This window comes from Manis pentadactyla, chromosome 3 (assembly GCF_030020395.1).
Source record: "Manis pentadactyla isolate mManPen7 chromosome 3, mManPen7.hap1, whole genome shotgun sequence".
NCBI lineage: Eukaryota > Metazoa > Chordata > Mammalia > Pholidota > Manidae > Manis > Manis pentadactyla.
The window spans coordinates 106,954,234-106,971,281 of record NC_080021.1 but is presented as its reverse complement, the minus strand read 5'-3'; the positions used below and the strand labels follow the sequence as shown (position 1 = coordinate 106,971,281).

The 17,048-nt window shown below is 39.7% G+C and overlaps 1 protein-coding gene across 3 annotated transcripts in view; it reads right to left on the bottom strand.

Moving 5' to 3' along the window:
- CUBN (cubilin) overlaps positions 1–17,048 on the bottom strand; it is a 257,655-nt gene that overhangs the window by 158,111 nt on the left and 82,496 nt on the right. For all 3 annotated transcript variants that reach the window (XM_057498263.1, XM_057498265.1, XM_036889071.2), the window contains exon 28: positions 1,858–2,008. In XM_057498263.1, the coding sequence (XP_057354246.1) occupies positions 1,858–2,008 (151 nt within the window). The remainder of the gene's footprint in view (positions 1–1,857; positions 2,009–17,048) is intronic.

Genomic DNA, 17,048 nt, shown 5'->3' with positions numbered 1-17,048 from the left:
ACCAGGGAGACTAGTTAAGACACAGATTATTGGGCCTCCCTTAAGGGTATGTGATTCTGTGAATCTGGTATAGGGCCCAGGGGTTTGTATTTTTTTTTTTGGTATCATTAATCTACAATTACATGAGGAACATTATGTTTACTAGACTCCCCCTCACCAAGTCCCCCCCCACAAACCCCATTACAGTCACTGTCCATCAGTGTAGTAAGATGCTGTAGAATCACTACTTATCTGCTCTGTATTGCACAGCCCTCCCCATATCCCCCCCAACATTATACATGTAATGCCCCCTTTCTTCCCCCCATCCCTCCCTTCCCACCCATCCTCCCCAGTCCCTTTCCCTTTGGTAACTGTTAGTCCATTTTTGGGTTCTGGGAGTCTGCTGCTGTTTTGTTCCTTCAGTTTTTCTTTGCTCTTATACTCCACATACGAGTGAAATCATTTGGTACTTGTCTTTCTCCTCCTGGCTTATTTCACTGAGCATAATACCCTCTAGCTCCATCCATGTTGTTGCAAATGGTAGGATTTGTTTTCTTCTTATGGCTGAATAATATTCCATTGTGTATATGGACCACATCTTCTTTATCCATTCATCTACTGATGGACACTTAGGTTGCTTCCATTTCTTGGCTATTGTAAATAGTGCTGTGATAAACATAGAGGTGCATATGTCTTTTTCAAACTGGGCAGCTGCATTCTTAGGGTAAATTCCTGGGAGTGGAATTCCTGGGTCAAATGGTATTTCTATTTGGAGCTTTAGGAGGAACCTCCATACTGCTTTCCACAATTTTTGAACTAATTTACAGTCCCACCAGCAGTGTAGGAGGGTTCCCCTTTCTCCACAACCTCGCCAACACTTGTTGTTGTTTGTCTTTTGGATGATGGCGATCCTTACTGGTGTGAGGTGATATCTCATTGTGGTTTTAATTTGCATTTCTCTGATGACTAGCAATGTGGAGCATGTTTTCATGTGTCTGTTGGCCATCTGAATTTCTTCTTCGGAGAATTGTCTGTTCAGCTCTTCTGCCCATTTTTTAATTGGCTTATTTGGTTTTTGTTTGTTGAGGTGCATGAGTTCTTTATATATTTTGGATGTCAACCCTTTATCAGATCTGTCATTTATCAGTATATTCTCCCAAGGGTTTGTGTTTTTAACAAGTCCGACTGATGCTGATGCTGCTTTTGGGGGACCACATTTTGAGAACCACTGCTCTGGGGCCCTCTCTCTTTAGACTGGACCACGTGAGGTCATTCTAGAGGTTTCAGAACTCTTATTAAAAATGAATTGTGATCTTCAGAGGAATGACTAGCCCTGTCTGCTCTCTGAACCACTGGTTCGTAGCTGGGTGCTGCCACATCTCTTCTCCACTTGTCAGGGGCAGCACCTGCCCCTGGCTCAGTGTATCTCAGTGTTCCTGCTCCCCACAGCCCCGTTCCTGCCCTCCCTCCACACAGTCGACTCTATTCTGTCCCTGTCATTGTTCTCTGCTTTTGTCAGAGTGAGCCTCCATCTCACCGTGTCACCCTGCCTGGACAGCCTCCCATCCCACACTGCCATCTGCTTGCCAACCAGGTACAGGGCTTCACCCTGACGGCTGTATTCTGCTCCCTCCTTTCTCTCTGGCAATTTGTCTCTCACCTGTGTAAGCAGTTATAAAATCCTGTCCTCTCTTAACCCCACCAGGATTTAACTCTCTGAGAGCCACTAATGTCAGAGTAAATTTTCTAAGACCTAGCACCAGATTATACCTGGTTTCCATTTTTTGTTGATGGTAATGCTTCCAATAGAATTGGAAAGGAAACAATTGTTGGTCAATGTCAGCTACTAAATACAACTGAGACTGGCACAGGGCTTACCATGAGTGAACCACTGCATTTGGAATCCTCTCTCGTGGTGACTGACCCCATCGGTGTGGAACAGCATGTGAAGCTTGGAGCCTGCGGTGCTCCCTGGGGGTGGCATTTCTACTCCACAGAAGCGCCCCATTCGCTGTGGACCATCATAGAGCTGAAATCAAAGAGAAACTGCCCAATGTCAAAAAACTTCACAAGGTTTGTCAGACGGAAAAATTAAAGCCTACTCATGTATCAAAAGCTGTTCCTTGGTTCAAAAGTTAAGGGTAAATCTGCTAAGGTGGATAGAGTTCAGGAGGCTTAACACAAGAACCAAAAATAATTATATAGAAAGAATTTCAGGGATGATTCCTATGCCCAATAAATTTGGAAATCTAAATATAATTTAGTTTTATGTCAGCCTAGCAAGTACCCTCCAAAATATAATCCAGGCACAGAATAAGGAAGTGGTGGGCCAAATGAGATGTGTTCACATATTAATGATGTATAAATATGAGATCTCAATGAGTAGGAACATAATAGACATGCATTTTTAAAATAAATACTAACTATAAAAAATAGACATTTAGAAAGCCATGAGAAAGGAAAATATAAAATTAATCTTACTAAGTATAACCACTGTTAATACTTTATTTGTAATGGAAGTTCCTCCTGCCAACATTTTTTCATTTGCTTGTATATGTCCATATACATATGTGTCCAGGTATATATGTGTGTGTATATATTTGGAGTACACATTTAATTGTGGTCCCCTGTTTTCATGTCACTAAACAGTATATGTAGGTAGACTCACTACCTAACTCAGGACTTTGTTGAGAGCATACTCTCAATACATCTTCAATGAATGAACACAATGGTTTCCCCTACAACTATATTTATTTTAATGGGACTTAATATTCACTATTAATTGAATTTTGCATATTAGATACATATTAGGGCTTTACAGTCCTAAATTTCAGTGTGCTCTTGGGTAACAAAGGGTCTGGAGTCTCTGTGGCTACCCTGTGGAAGGGAGGGCCTGGGAGGGCCTTGTTCAAGGACACAAGAAATCCTAGATTTCTAAATCTTCGCCTCTCTCTTGGAGTTTTCAAAACTGGCTGCTCATCAGACATATATGCTTGTGACCTTTGAAGGTTTAAAAAGAGAAACTCGGAAGTCCATTATATCACTGACCCTTAAGTACTAAACTTGAGAATTTTAAATAAATGAATAAAGGTTTATTTTTCAGGCTTATCTCTTCAGCTTCCTTTTAATTTTTTTTTTCAATACTGCTGCTTTGAATATGTATATTTGTTACCAAGTTTCTAATGTTCTAGATAGTTGACAAAAACCATAATGAGGGAGCAAAACGAGAGAAAGAATAAAGCAACAAACACAAAGAGGAGATTAAGGACAGAAACCTTCCCCCCAGACCTCAGGTCCCACCATCTAAGGCAGGAGGTGGAGGCCCAGGAGATCCTCATTGCAATCTGTTTACTCCTAAATTACTGCTGAACTGTGGGGCATTTATTCCAAACTCAGAGTTTTTATTAAATCTAGTATATGAATTCCAATTCAAAAGTAATTAATACAAAAATAAACATGCCATTCCCAAGCAGAAGCATAATAAGCAAGAAAACACTATTTCCACTCCAGAAGATTTATTCTTAATATCGGATTATAGTTCAGTGACCAAAACTTTAATTACTTCACCTTTATCCACCAAAACATAAGGTACAATTTCTCAATAATCATAATTGTTCTAAGCTTGATGAGTCTTCTAAACTACTAGGTAGCAACATTCTGATGAACCATATTATTGATTCTGTATGCCGATTTGATATCAGGTCACAGCAGTATTTTTGCCTCCCAGCTCAGCAAGGTTAGGTTAAGAAACCTGACATTTTCACATGACTTAGAAGGGATTTTTTTTCTTCCTTCCAGATGAGGTTACTTCATTAAAGGAGAGCCCCCGAATCCCAGTCCTTCTTAAATAACACATTGTGAATGGGATAGGGGATGGGGGATGGGGGCCAAGGGAGTGGGTTTGCAGGGGAAACAGTGATGAATGACAATTAGTTCTTCTTGCCTTAGAAGGGAAGAGAAAGATGCATTGAAATAAACTTCAAAAAGACACTGATAAAAATGCTTAAATATAATGTCAAATAAATTAATGGATTAATTAGTGCAGAACAATACTTCTAACACAAAAAAAATCCCATAACCCCAATTTGTGTCCTTCTGAAGTTGACAGTTAACTAAATCAATTTTTTTTGTTTATGTTCACACAAATGGCTAACATCACCTCTACAATTCATTCCCGCGTAAATTTACCACACAAAAAGGAACAGTCATTTTTCAAAGTACACAAATACCAGTTACCATGGAAACCAGTTGGTGCCTGCTGCTCTTGATTCTGTTTTCAGAGCAGAATGTTAACTACAGGACATTTCAGCTGTGACTCACTGGGACTATTGGCAAGAATGCTGTCTCAGTCCTACTAAGAGTATGATTTCCCTGTTTTCAGAAAGCCTAAAGATCTACTCAGTCTGAACAATATTTGAGGTTTTAAATAAGTCCATATAAAGGAAATTAGTGGAAATTAAGAAGAGACAGATTGAGATTCTCACTTTGAATATGCAGTTCTAATTTGTATAAATGTGTATAGAAGTTGGTTTTTTAAAAAATACTTGAAATGCTGCTTACATTTGCAAGTTGGTCATTAATTGTATCTTCAAGCATGGCTATGCAGCTATACAAAAGCTTCTGTGTAGAATCTTTTCAGTTATTCTCTTAAGGAGACTATTCATTTAGGTTATTTGTGGTTTAGGTCCTTGTACCCCACCTTAAAATATCTCAACCACTCTTAGGACACTCAGAGAGGAAGGAAATTTATTGCCTGAGCCACACTTAACCAATTTCCATCTACTTTTTGCACAGGTTTGATAAGTGGGCACATGCATAGTTTATTAGACCATTAGTGACTTCAAATTCCAGTTGTTCTGTGAAATGATCTGTGGGCTCCTTCTATATATGAAGGACCCATACATGCAGGTGAAAGATATAAAACCGAAGACACATCACTGACAGAGACAGTCCAATTTTTGTAAGAGTCAGGGTTTTGTAGATACTTCCAGAGTCACTGAAGCTCAAGTCTGGAGGAAACTAAAATCAGCTATGTATACCTCAAACTGTTCCCTCAGTGGAAATCAACTTTATGAACTACAAGAACTCTCAGAACAGAAATGTATTTTTCAAGTGCCTCTTTGTTGTCAAATTGTTTTCACAATTTAAAAAATTTATGACTGTAATGAATGAAATTAGAATTGTCCCACATGTATAAGCATGAGATGGAAGGACTGACTTCTCTTAACCCATTCTAGAATCACAGTAACACCTAAGCTTAGCCCTTTCTGTTTTATATTGGGATCTAAGTCATAATTATTAAATATTGTTTCCGTTATTGAAATGTTTCTGGAAAAAAATCTTTTTTATGGTGAAGAATTAATTTTAAGAATCAATTAGATACAGTCCACATAGAGAAATTAAGTCAAGACTTTCTTTAGGATAATATCATTAAATATGGAGAAACTTCTGGGAGAAAATTTTTGGTTAATTTCCTATTACAAATCTTTAAAAACTCCAAAAATATTTATATCCTTTAGAGTTTAATATGTAATTGAAATACCCCTCAAAGTTTAATATGTAATTAAAATAATTGATCTGCCATGAGAGAGGAATTCTAGGTATAGTAGAGAAATACCTAATATTTGTAAAGAGCAAGAATTCTAGTCAATATAAAGATTTCTGAGAAGTACACCCCATGAGTTTATAGAGTAGCCTTTGAAAGTCAATGTACACTAACAAAAGATTATACTTCCGCTAGAAGCAGGAGAATAATTCTATTGTAGGAACATCCTAGAGTACATTCACTGTGGTCAGTGTCAGGCTCTAAATTCTAGTCCAGTCCAGCTCTAAACTCTGCTTAGAATATAATCTTGTGAAAATTTCTTAACCTCCCTAAGCGAAAATTTCTTTGGAAATTTAACATCATAATGGTCCTTATCTTAGAAGGTTTTTGTAAATAGCAAATGAAACAAACCATGTATTAGGTTGAGTGTGAGGCCTGGCAGGTCAAATGCACTCAAAATGTTATTCTAAATCTTGGTCAGAGACAAACAGAACTCAAGTTTTTTTCCAAAGAAACCACTCCAGAAATAGCTTTGAGAGGAAGAATATGATGGGTATAGAGAACTTGAGCTGACTGATGTAAAACAGGTCACAGAAATCATCCCTGGCAGACCAGACAGGGAAGCAACGAATGAATGAATGAGTCACTTGTGAGAAGGATGGCATTTACTTGCCGCCTGTTGCTATGGCAACCTGGTTATGTGTGGAGACTGAGGCCATTCCCCGTGTGTTGGGTGTACAGCCCAGTACAAGTCATTCTGATGGAAGAACGTAAGTACAGTGTGTGTGTCAGGCAGAGGGAGATGGTGGGGCAGCTCAGGGCATGGTGCTGAGGAGAGCATTAGGAAATCTGTCAAGGCTGCCCTTGGTACATGAGAGGGAGATGGTAGAGGACTGGTAAGGAAGGTGGCTCTCCTGGTGTTTTCCTGGCGTAGCCTCCTCTCCACTTCCTGTCCATTCAGCCAGCAGCTCTAAGCACTTAGCCACTGGAGCTCCAAAGGGGTAGATAATAGTGATTTCTTGGAACACATCTTCATATTTTTCCCACCCAAAGAGCATCTGTAACAGGATCTAGGGGAGCTGCCTCATTAGAGTAGTTATGAAGAAAGTTGTTGCCCAAGTTTACAGACAAATCTCCTGAATAGACCTGGAACTTTCAGAGCTTACTTAAAATTTGAAGGGCTTTGAAATGTTCCTCTAATAACAGTAAAAAATGCCAAACGAGATTCACAGGGTAGGGTGAGTATTGTGGATGAGAAAAGCTTAGGGAGGTAAAAACATAATAAAATTGTGGAGGATTATTTGGCAAATGTTGAAGATGAAAGCTAATAAGCAGAGCATAGTAGACTCTAGATGGTTCCAGTGGTAGCTCCAGGAGGTGAATCCTCCATTAGGCACATGGCCATGCACAGTGCACACTGGCACACAGGCACACATCTTCCCCAAGGCACAGGAAAAGCCATACTGCCATGCGCTGACAGGGTGGAGCAGGAAATATGAAATCCCCATCTAAAATTAAACAATTACTCATAATGCTGGGTTTGCATGAGAGCAAGAAACCCATCGAAAGACTGCATTCAGAGTTATTTTGTGTCACTCTGAACTAGAGGTCTGCTTTCCACATGGTGGCTAGTTCTTATTTCTGCTTTTTACAAATTACTCATTTTAGAAGCAACAAAGCTGATCTGGGGGTGTTCTTTTTAACTTTTTAAAATCACTGTCTAATCATAAATGTGTGTAAAGATTTGACTACAAACATGTTTATCTCAGCATTGGTTATAAGAGAGGAAATTTGAAAAGATTCTATATGTTCCACAACAAGGACTGGTGACTGTATTGTGACAACAGAATATGCAATGTTGTCAATGATGAGGTATAATAAATAACACAGAGAAACATTCACAGGCTATTGCTACATGGCAAGAGTCATTATAGGATAGTATGTACAGAATGATCCTCTTTGAATATGAAAATAAAGTATATAGGGAGAGACTACAGGAAGTAAATACCACCAAATATTATTATTAGTGATGTAATTTAGCCTATTTTTATTTAGTTTTTTCTATAATTTGTGAATTTCCTGCTTTATATTCCTGTGTAGCCAGTTAAGTTTATTTTTAAAGCATTATCTTCGGGGACCTATTGACATAGCAATGCAGATATGGATTACTAATGTTCTTCCAATCTCAGAATTTCATACCCTTTTAAGTTCACAGATACCCAGCTGGTCTGCTAAAAATATTATATTGTCTACTTCTGTGGTCTTTTATGTGTATCTCAAGATTATGCATGAAAATTAGTCCATTAAAATGTTATTATATAAGGTAATCTCCTCCAGCATTAATTGAAAACCATATTTTGTCCCTAATGCTTCCTTTTTTATTGTGACTAGGCTTTTATTATTAATTAGGCAAATTCCTTATTAAAAAAGAATGTTCAGGGACTGAAGACTACTTACAAACATAAGTTTTAATGGACACTGATGGAGCAATAAATGCCTAACTCTCTCCCTCATGGCATGTGAAATGCTTTGAAAGCCAAGTGTGTGCTCCCCTGTGCACATGAACATTTAATTCCAAGCGCTGCAGCTCTCTTTGCCAACTATACTGCTACAGGGAAACACTAAACATATTTTAACAATTATTCTGCTTTCTAAAAGCCTCACCATCTATTACAGATGGACTCAGAAACAGGGAGGAATCTGGTTCACAGAACAATGGGAAATCACAGAACCTCGAGCTAGAAGGATCTAGAGCGCTGGCATGTAAACTTCCCCAATTCAAGGAGATGGGGAAAAGTAAGCCTATTAAATAAATAGTAAACCTAAGAATGATGGGTAAAGATGTCATTTTTGTAGAAAAAACTTATGAAATGTTGCAATTGGACATCTTTCCTAGTTGAAAAAGTGACAACCAATATAATCAACTGAAATTTACAGCAACAATTCCTAATTTTAAAATTGAGCATTCTGATCTATGCATTCTTATTCATGCCATGTACATGTTTGATGGTGGAGGAGACTTTCCATGCACTTGTTTCCAGAGGCCTGAGGGCAGAGCTAGATGAGGACCAGCAAGAAAGGAAGTGTAGATGGAGCAACTTCAAGTTTTGAACATCTACTGGAATTTTTACTGGCTGCAAGGTAGTGTGGAAATTATCTTTAAGTCTGCCTATTATTCATCCTGATTCTGTCCATCATGTCTGATGGCATACTGAGAAGGGAAACACAGAGTTCTCTGAATCCAAAAGCAAAGCTTCCTTCTGAAGGCTGATGTGTTTGCCTCATTAACTGCAGCAGATTAATGCAACTCCATGAAAATTCTTCATTGTGAGAGATGGCTGGGAAACATCAGCATTTCCTTTAGAGGAAAGGGATTTTGATCGCTCTAAGATAAACATCTCTCCTTTCAATTTTTTATAATTTTTTAAAAACCACATTTTACTCAGGTAACTCTGGAGCCTTAAATTTTTTATACAATGCTTTTTGTTATGCCTAACTACAAATTACTTGGCTGTTTTAACCAATAGACACACTTCATTCTAAACTCCTTTTGAATCCAGATAATGCTTAGTACAATGCTAGACTCATATCTTGTATAAAGACAGAAGTTGAATTGTTTGGTATACTGTTGTCACTTTTATGCCTGTTTTTGAGCAGCAGTTGTCCTCAGAATTGAAACAGTTTATCTCTGAATTCTAAGCAAAATGCCTGGCGTCCTAGAAACAAACTTCCTCTGACAGAGTTCCAGGAAGCATGACTCAATCTGCCCAGGAAGTGTGCAAGGAGGCGCCGTGATGAGGAAAGTCAGCACAGACCTGCTGCTGCTAAAACACAAAATCTCATCTACTTTTCTGCATTTCCCCAACTGGAAAATGGGATTTTAACCACCACACTTCTTCAATTCACAAGTAGAATCCCCATATCCCCATGGCTTTTGTAGGAACACAGAGGCCAGGGGACAGAAGCCCTGCTTTCAACACAGAGGACCAATCTACAGTAATCACAACTGGGAAAGCTGTTGTAGAAACCATAGCTTTTCATTTACTGCAAAATGTTTTAGAAAGCAAAAATTCATCCATAAAATGGTGTTTATGTTGGAATAATTATAAGTAATATTTGTTGGCACTTAATAAATAATATTTATTAGCTGAGCATTATTCTAAGCCCTTCATACTCATTTCCTGATTACAATTCCTAGTGGCTCTATAAGGTTGGTAGCAGTTACCCCTATTTCAGAGTTTTAGAAACTGGGGTATGTACAAGTTTAGGAATTCAACATGTTGAAAGGCATCAACACCTCAAGAAGAATTTCTTCACTGTTTCCTTATTGGAGTTACTTTTTAAAAATAAGAATTGTTAAACTCAAGGATGCAATGAAGCCTTTATTCTCTGTAATAATAGAGAATAACAAAATCAATTTTGAAGTTACAGTGATGATAATCCCCAAAACTCCTGTTACTAAACAGAATCATTCATTATGCTTCTTTATAGAGCTCTGAGAGAAATAAGGGTACAAAAGTGTTGACTTTATCACTTTCACTCATCCTTTTTGAGAAGTGTTGAAATGCATTGATGAAGCAGGCTGCAGACAGGAAGCAAGAGGAAAAATTAAGTCTCTTGAGAATGAACCATTATTTTGTAAGTCAGCCTAAAGAATTGAATGTTCTTTGTGAACTTCTCTATATGTAACAGAGGTAATTCTTTTAAATAAAGACTAGTACAAATAATGACAGTGAATGTATATTAAGTGTTTACTATGTGCTAGGCTTTATTCTGATTATATATATATATATATATACTCGTTTATACTGAATACCCTATGTTACAGATGGGGAAAGTGTAGCACCAAGAAGCTATGTAACTTGCTCAGCATAACCAGTTACTAAGTAGTGGAGCCTAGGTTTAAACCCAGGCTGTCTGGCTGCAGTCTTCATTCTGAAGCACTGTGCTAGACTCAACAAACACCAGACTGCTGAGCAAGACTGTACAATCTGATACAGAGCCTGGGTTCCTGTAAGAATGTCCTCCTGTGAGTGAGCAAGAGATAAGTTACTATATCTCTGCTCACTAATAACATTCCACTATTGTCAGCAGATGGGAGAGAAAGCCATTTTAATTTCAGTGAGTCTCCCATGAGCAACAGAAAGAGTAGTGTCTGGAGATGTTCCCATCTTTAAACTAAAAAATTTGGAAACTGTTTGAGACCTGTATAGAATCTGTAAAGTCTTAATGTGACTGGCAGTGATGTGTACTGCAAACACAAACATCTGTGCACTTTGCTTATTAGAGAGGATGCTAAGAGGATAAAAGAAATCAGTCCTATTAAGAGCTGTATGCATGGATTACAGGAACTTGGAAGAGAAAGAAAACAAATTCTGAACTGTCAGCGCTGCTAAACAGACCAAGGCTCTGCCAAAGACAGGAGGTCACACCTCACGAGGAAGGAGCCACCACTCATAACTGACAGGTCATGAGGACTGGAGATGGCATTTCCAAGAGATGGAGGCTATAAGGGTGAGAAATGATGTCCTAAGGTAGGAGGACGAAGCTGAATGGCCACTTGGGAGTTACGCTCTCTGTGGAAGGAGTACACGGTGATAATAATAATAATAAGCATTTCGTGAATACTCAATATTTGCCAGGTGTGTGGATTATCTTATTTAATCTTACACCAATTTCATAAGTGTATAATTATTCCCTCCATTTTCCATGAGAAAACCAAGGCAGCAAGAGTTAAATTCTAAGCCAAGGTCACAGCTTAGTGAGGAGGAGCCAAGCTTTGAACTGAGGTGGGCTCTGTAAACCCACATTCTGGTTAGACAGACCTGAGCACAAACCCAGGCTCCATCGCTTCCTGGCCGTGTGATCTTCAGCACTGTTACTTACCTGAGTCCCCTTCCCCTATTAAATGAGTATAAAAATACCCAATCACTAGACCATTGTGGGGCTAAGCAGTAGTATCTACCAAAGTGTCTGTAACAGTGCTGAGCACATAATGGACACTTATTACTGTAATTCTCAAAATAAACACTGGAGATGTGAAACACATCTGTGAATTTTCTAATATCTCATGAACATAAAAGTTTTGCTTATTTAAGAATAAAAGTGGAATAAGCTTGGCAAACATTCTAGAATAGTGTCTCCCTAAGACTGTCCTATGGAATAGATGTTAATTAGTGAGAATGCTGGCAAAGACAAATCTATCTGGAATGTTGCCTGGGGTCCCCCAGTGGCCCCGCCTCTCCTGGCTGCTGCCCTTGTATGCAATTCTATCAGGCTGTATCCTGCTGTCTTACTTTTCTTCACTGTGTTAACCCTACCCCGACCCCATCCAATTGCTCATCCAATTCTGTCGATTTTGCCTTCTTCAATCTTTCTATGTCATTCTCTCTCCACGGGAATGTTGAGAGCTGGTGCCACCCCTGACATGTTTTAAAGTGTCAATCTGAGCATGCTATTTCCCTGCTCATACTCTCAAATGATCCCTTGCCACTGTTAGGGTGCTCACTGACTCTTGGATGGCCACAGTGCTGCACACTTGCAGGTCCCTGCCTGTTCAGGGGCCTCACACTTGGCTTCAGCCACGCCAGTCATCTTGTAGGTCTGACTCCTTGTAGCCAGGCTCCTCTGAACTTCTTAACTAGGCCTCAGTCCTGGCCTATAATAAATGCAGACTCTAAGCAAAATGATTTCATCCACTTACCTGCTCACAAATTAAAAGACTTAACCACTACCATAGTTTCTCATAGCTCAAGGTCACATCCCTGGGATGACCCCAGGTCCTCTTAAAGGGCCTGCCTGAGAAAGCTCAAGGCTGCCCGAAGAATTTACTGTTTGCTCCAGCCAACACCTGAGGATAGGCCCCTGACCATCCTTTCTAAAAGCATTTTCTAAAAAGGGCTTACAATTGTGAATCCTTCCCCCGTCCCTTTGAGATGTTTATATAGCTCCTACACCTCAGAAGTGTTTTTCTTGAGGACCTAAACACCATTCCTTTGAAATGTAATCATCAGGAAGGACAGGCACTGTCCTGCAGTCTCTGTGGGAGGGTAGTATCCTAACTTCATCATTGCCAGCTAACAGACACAGCTGGTCTAATGATGCTTGGACTGACCAGCCCTTCGTAACTGTTCACTTCCCTGTCCAAGCCCCAACAGTCTTCTCCAGACTTCCTCTCTTTAAAACATCCTGTCATCTCTACAAATTCAAGTTCAATTCATGCTGAACCCACTTCCCTATTGCAGTAGTATGTGACTGATTAAAATCTGTCCTGACCACTTTATTGTCCAGGTTTGTTTATCTTGAACAGTTTACTCAAACACTACTTCCCTTAGTGAAACCCCCAGTTTCCTGTAACCCTGGTCAGTTATTCTTCCTCAGGGATGCCTTCCCTGATCCACAGATGAGCTCGGTCCTCCCATTCCATGTCTCTGGCACACCTAGGAATAACATTCCCTGATAGCGCTTACACAGCTTGTAATTAAATCTGTATCCTGGCATAAACTGACTAAACATCTATCTGTTCCATGAACACAAGGAAAACTCATGCTAAAACAGTTCTATTTCCACAGCCTACATGTCTAAAATCTATCTGAAAGAATGGAAAAATGAATGAACAATGCATATTTAGGGTAGTAACAGCTTGAGGATATACCATACTAAGAACAACTAACCCTATTTAATTGTGTTTAATTGGGCATTTCCCAAATTTATTAGAACTTAGTTCCCTTTATTTGTGAAACATCTATCAACATTTCTGGCAGAGGGAGCTAGGTGGTTTCTCCAAATCAACCTGCCCTTTGGGTTCCTGAGTCACCATGTGGAAAGCAAGCAACACCTGCACTGGACTCTGATGTGACTGAGAAATAAACTTGTATTATATTAATGATCTGAGAATTTACAAGCTCTGTAACCACAGCTGGTATTATCTTAACTCATTACATATCACAGGGACCTGATGTTTCACAGTCATCATGTGGAAAACTTTGTTCAGGCTGCAGACTTAGAAAACATGAGTATAGGATTGAAGGATGCAGGGACTGTGCTTTCATCCATTCTTTCACTGGAAATGCATGATTTTGCAGTTGGAGGAAGACATGGAAGAGCAATAAACAATGATATAAACATCTGGTGAACAGGATGCCATCAGAAAGAGGATTTGGCAAGAGATGAAATAAATCTTATAAAGAGCAGAGGGAAATGGGTTTGACAGAAGTCACTGACAAAATCAAGAGGATTTGAAACTGACTTATGTGGAACAGGAGAACATACAGAAATGTAGGGAAGGGTATAAGGGAAAACAGCAGTGGTAAAGGTGCCAAATAAGAAAAGAGGGAGAAGGTTTAGAAACAGGGCCCAGAAATTGCCAAGTCTGACATTTTTATATAATGAGAGCAATATAATAATGCTATTACCAGGCCTTGGTAAGACAAAGCCTGTAATTCAGCTATAGCAATGTCAAAGTAAGACCTACTGAAAAAGAAATATTTAATAGCACTCAGAAGTTTGTTAAGAAGACACCTATAAAATATAACTTCTCAGGAGAGAGTTATAAAGGGAGGATAAAAGGTACTGCCATGGTAGAAACAGACTGTAGGCGGGGGTCACAAGTACAGGACAAAGGGCTTGTGGGGCCTCACCCTGCTGGAATCCCCAGAGGTTCTGAGTAGGTCCAGGGTGATGTCTAGGAATATGTTTTTCTAATAAGATCCCCAGGTAATTCTAGATTTAGATTCCGTCAGCATCTTCCTCAATAGAGACTACAGTTTTTCAAAAAGGAACTATGTCAGCACTGGTGCAGCAAAAAGAGGTACACAAAGGTGGCACTGAGGAGATAACTCCAACGATCAGGACATCACTCAGATGCATTTTTCTGGAAAAGACATGGCATTTGGTGAGTTCTTTGTATGTTCTCCTCTCTCAGAAAGTAAACAGTGAAGAGAAATGCTACACTGGACAACTGCTGGCCAGCAAAGAAGAGGCTATTGATACGGAAGTGAGCAAATCATAATGAGAGATGGATCTATTTGCTGAGAGTCTGTGATGACTGCACACATCCGTCATGGGCCTAAGGTTTTAGGGAATTAGATTTCAAAAGGAAATATGAGTCAATGGACCAAAAATTTAAAAATGAAAGAAAAAAGAGAAGCAATAGAAAAAGGAAAGAAAATCCAAGAAAAATGTCAAATTCTAAAACAAAAACTTAAATTCTGTTCACAAAATCAAGAATAACCCTTGGGCAATGAAAGAAAACCTCTGAAGAAATCAAAGAAGAAGACTTGGGGCTGTACAGGAGCTTTCTGACCATTTTATGAGCACACATACAAATTAGCTAGACTTTGGGAAATACACAGTTAGAAAAAAATGTCCATTTTTTTAAAGCCAGGATTAGGACAAAAACAAGATAAAAATATGAGTCAGACCAAAACTTGTACCAGATAGCATAACATGATGAAGGGGAAGTAGAAACATGCCTGATATGGTTTTGAAATTGGAAGAAGAGACACTGAAATCCAATTTACAAGGAAAAACAGTTAATTCTTTAGATGAATGTTTTCAGGCTGAAGTGCATTGCATTCTGCAGTACTGGAAGGTACACTCACCACCGACCTTATTTTGTAATCTTGCTGAGTTTATGGCATTTGAGAAATATTTTGGCATGCCGGCAGACCCACGCCTCTGCTCAGAGATTCTCCCTCTACCCACCCACCTGTGAGCAGTGCTGGCCAGAGGGCTGGTTCTCCCTGTTCCCGGCCAAAGCAGGTTGTGCTCCCAGAGGGGTCCCTCCCTGTTCATAAGTAGGCCAGATCCATGCTTTGGGTGTCAGGCTCAAAAAGATGAGCCACCTGTGCTGCTGACCTGTCACCAAGGGCAAGTCTAGTTGGTTATAAGTGCTTGAGGTAATGGTCATGTGAAGTCAAGACTGGGCAGCCATAGAGAAGCTAAAATTGTGAGGTTGCAGAAACTCAGAGGAAGCTTTTGGGGAGAGAAAGGAGTACACATATGCATGGAGAAGCAACAAATGTAAGAAAGAGGGGGACTAAGCTGCCTTTGTTCCTGCCCTTTCCCAGCTGTTCCAGCTTATCCTGTGTCATGAGGCTTCCTACTTTCCTCAGAATAATTGGCCTTTCACCAACACTGATCTCTTCTACAGGGCCTAGTTTGAGTGGATGCCTGAAACCAAGAGTATAAAACAGAACAAGGAAAAACAGGAGGACTGCCAGAGGTCTCAAGGGGAGATGTTTCAGCTTTCAAAATGTGAACAATAGGTATTCCAGAATCTCACAAATGAGTAAGATTGACAGAAATTTTTGGAAAAATTCTAAATTGGACACTAAAAATAGCCAGTAGCAAAGAAAGAGGTGATTATAATAAATGACCACTGTGTACCTGAGAAGAAGTCATGCTAAGTAAATTTCTCTTTGTGACAGTGTCACTAGAGTAGTAGATCAGAGGGTTCCATGGATACTCCCTAATATCACCTCTGAAGGTGACAGAAAATTTTGAGAGTGTGATAGAGGACGTGTGGTGTCATGGCTAAGAGCATCGCCCTGGAGCCAGAGTGACCATAGGAAGTCTGGCTTTTCCGCCTATAATCACTGTGACTGTGGACAGCCTGAATTTGCCTTCATCAACTCACCAATCAAGTGAGGATAATAATATTTCCTACATTACAAGGCTGCTGTGATAACTACCCAGAAAATAATAAGTGCTTAAAAAAGATCAGCTATTATTATTACCAAGTGGTTGTGCTATGCCAAAAGTGTTCAGTAATAGATTATTTTATCCAAAGAAACCTATAATTTTGGAGCATTTAAAATAGGCACCATCTTGTTTGACATTTTTATCAGTTTTGAAGAAGTGGTAAACCAATGGCGAATGAGGCCACATGCAAATGAATAATGCTCTACAGACCAGAGAATCCAGATTTATGATGTGAGAGAGTTATCAGGCAGAACAGTCAAATATAACTTACTCAGAATAGTATCCTGTGTATGGCTATGCAGCCATTACAATTCATGCCAAAGTGACCTGGAGACTGGGGGTGTTCATATAATCCCACATTAGGACCTGACCAACAATAAACCCATTTAACCTCAGCCTACAATGACAGAAGTATAGGAACCAGATGACACAGCTCCAGGATACTTGGCCCTGGTGTCCAATCCTGGGCCACATTTTAAGAGACTCTGACATATAAGAGAATATGCAGCGGAGGGTATTCTGTGAGCACTAGGCACTTGATGACTAGTCAGGGAAATGGTAGATGAGGATGAAAGAAAAGAGGCCACAACAATGCTGACTTCCTCGGGAGAATAGGGATGCTGAGTTCATGGACTTGGACTTCATTTTGCACTCACTCTCTCCCCTTTGTGGTTAACACAACGTCTTGCTCCTGCTACCACTACCCTCAAACACTGCTCTGCCCAGTCACACTGATCTCCAGGGGATACGTTGCAGCCCAGATCTTTTGTGACACCTTGAGTGCATCTCCCCTTGACCAGTCCCCTTCTCTTCTTCCAGC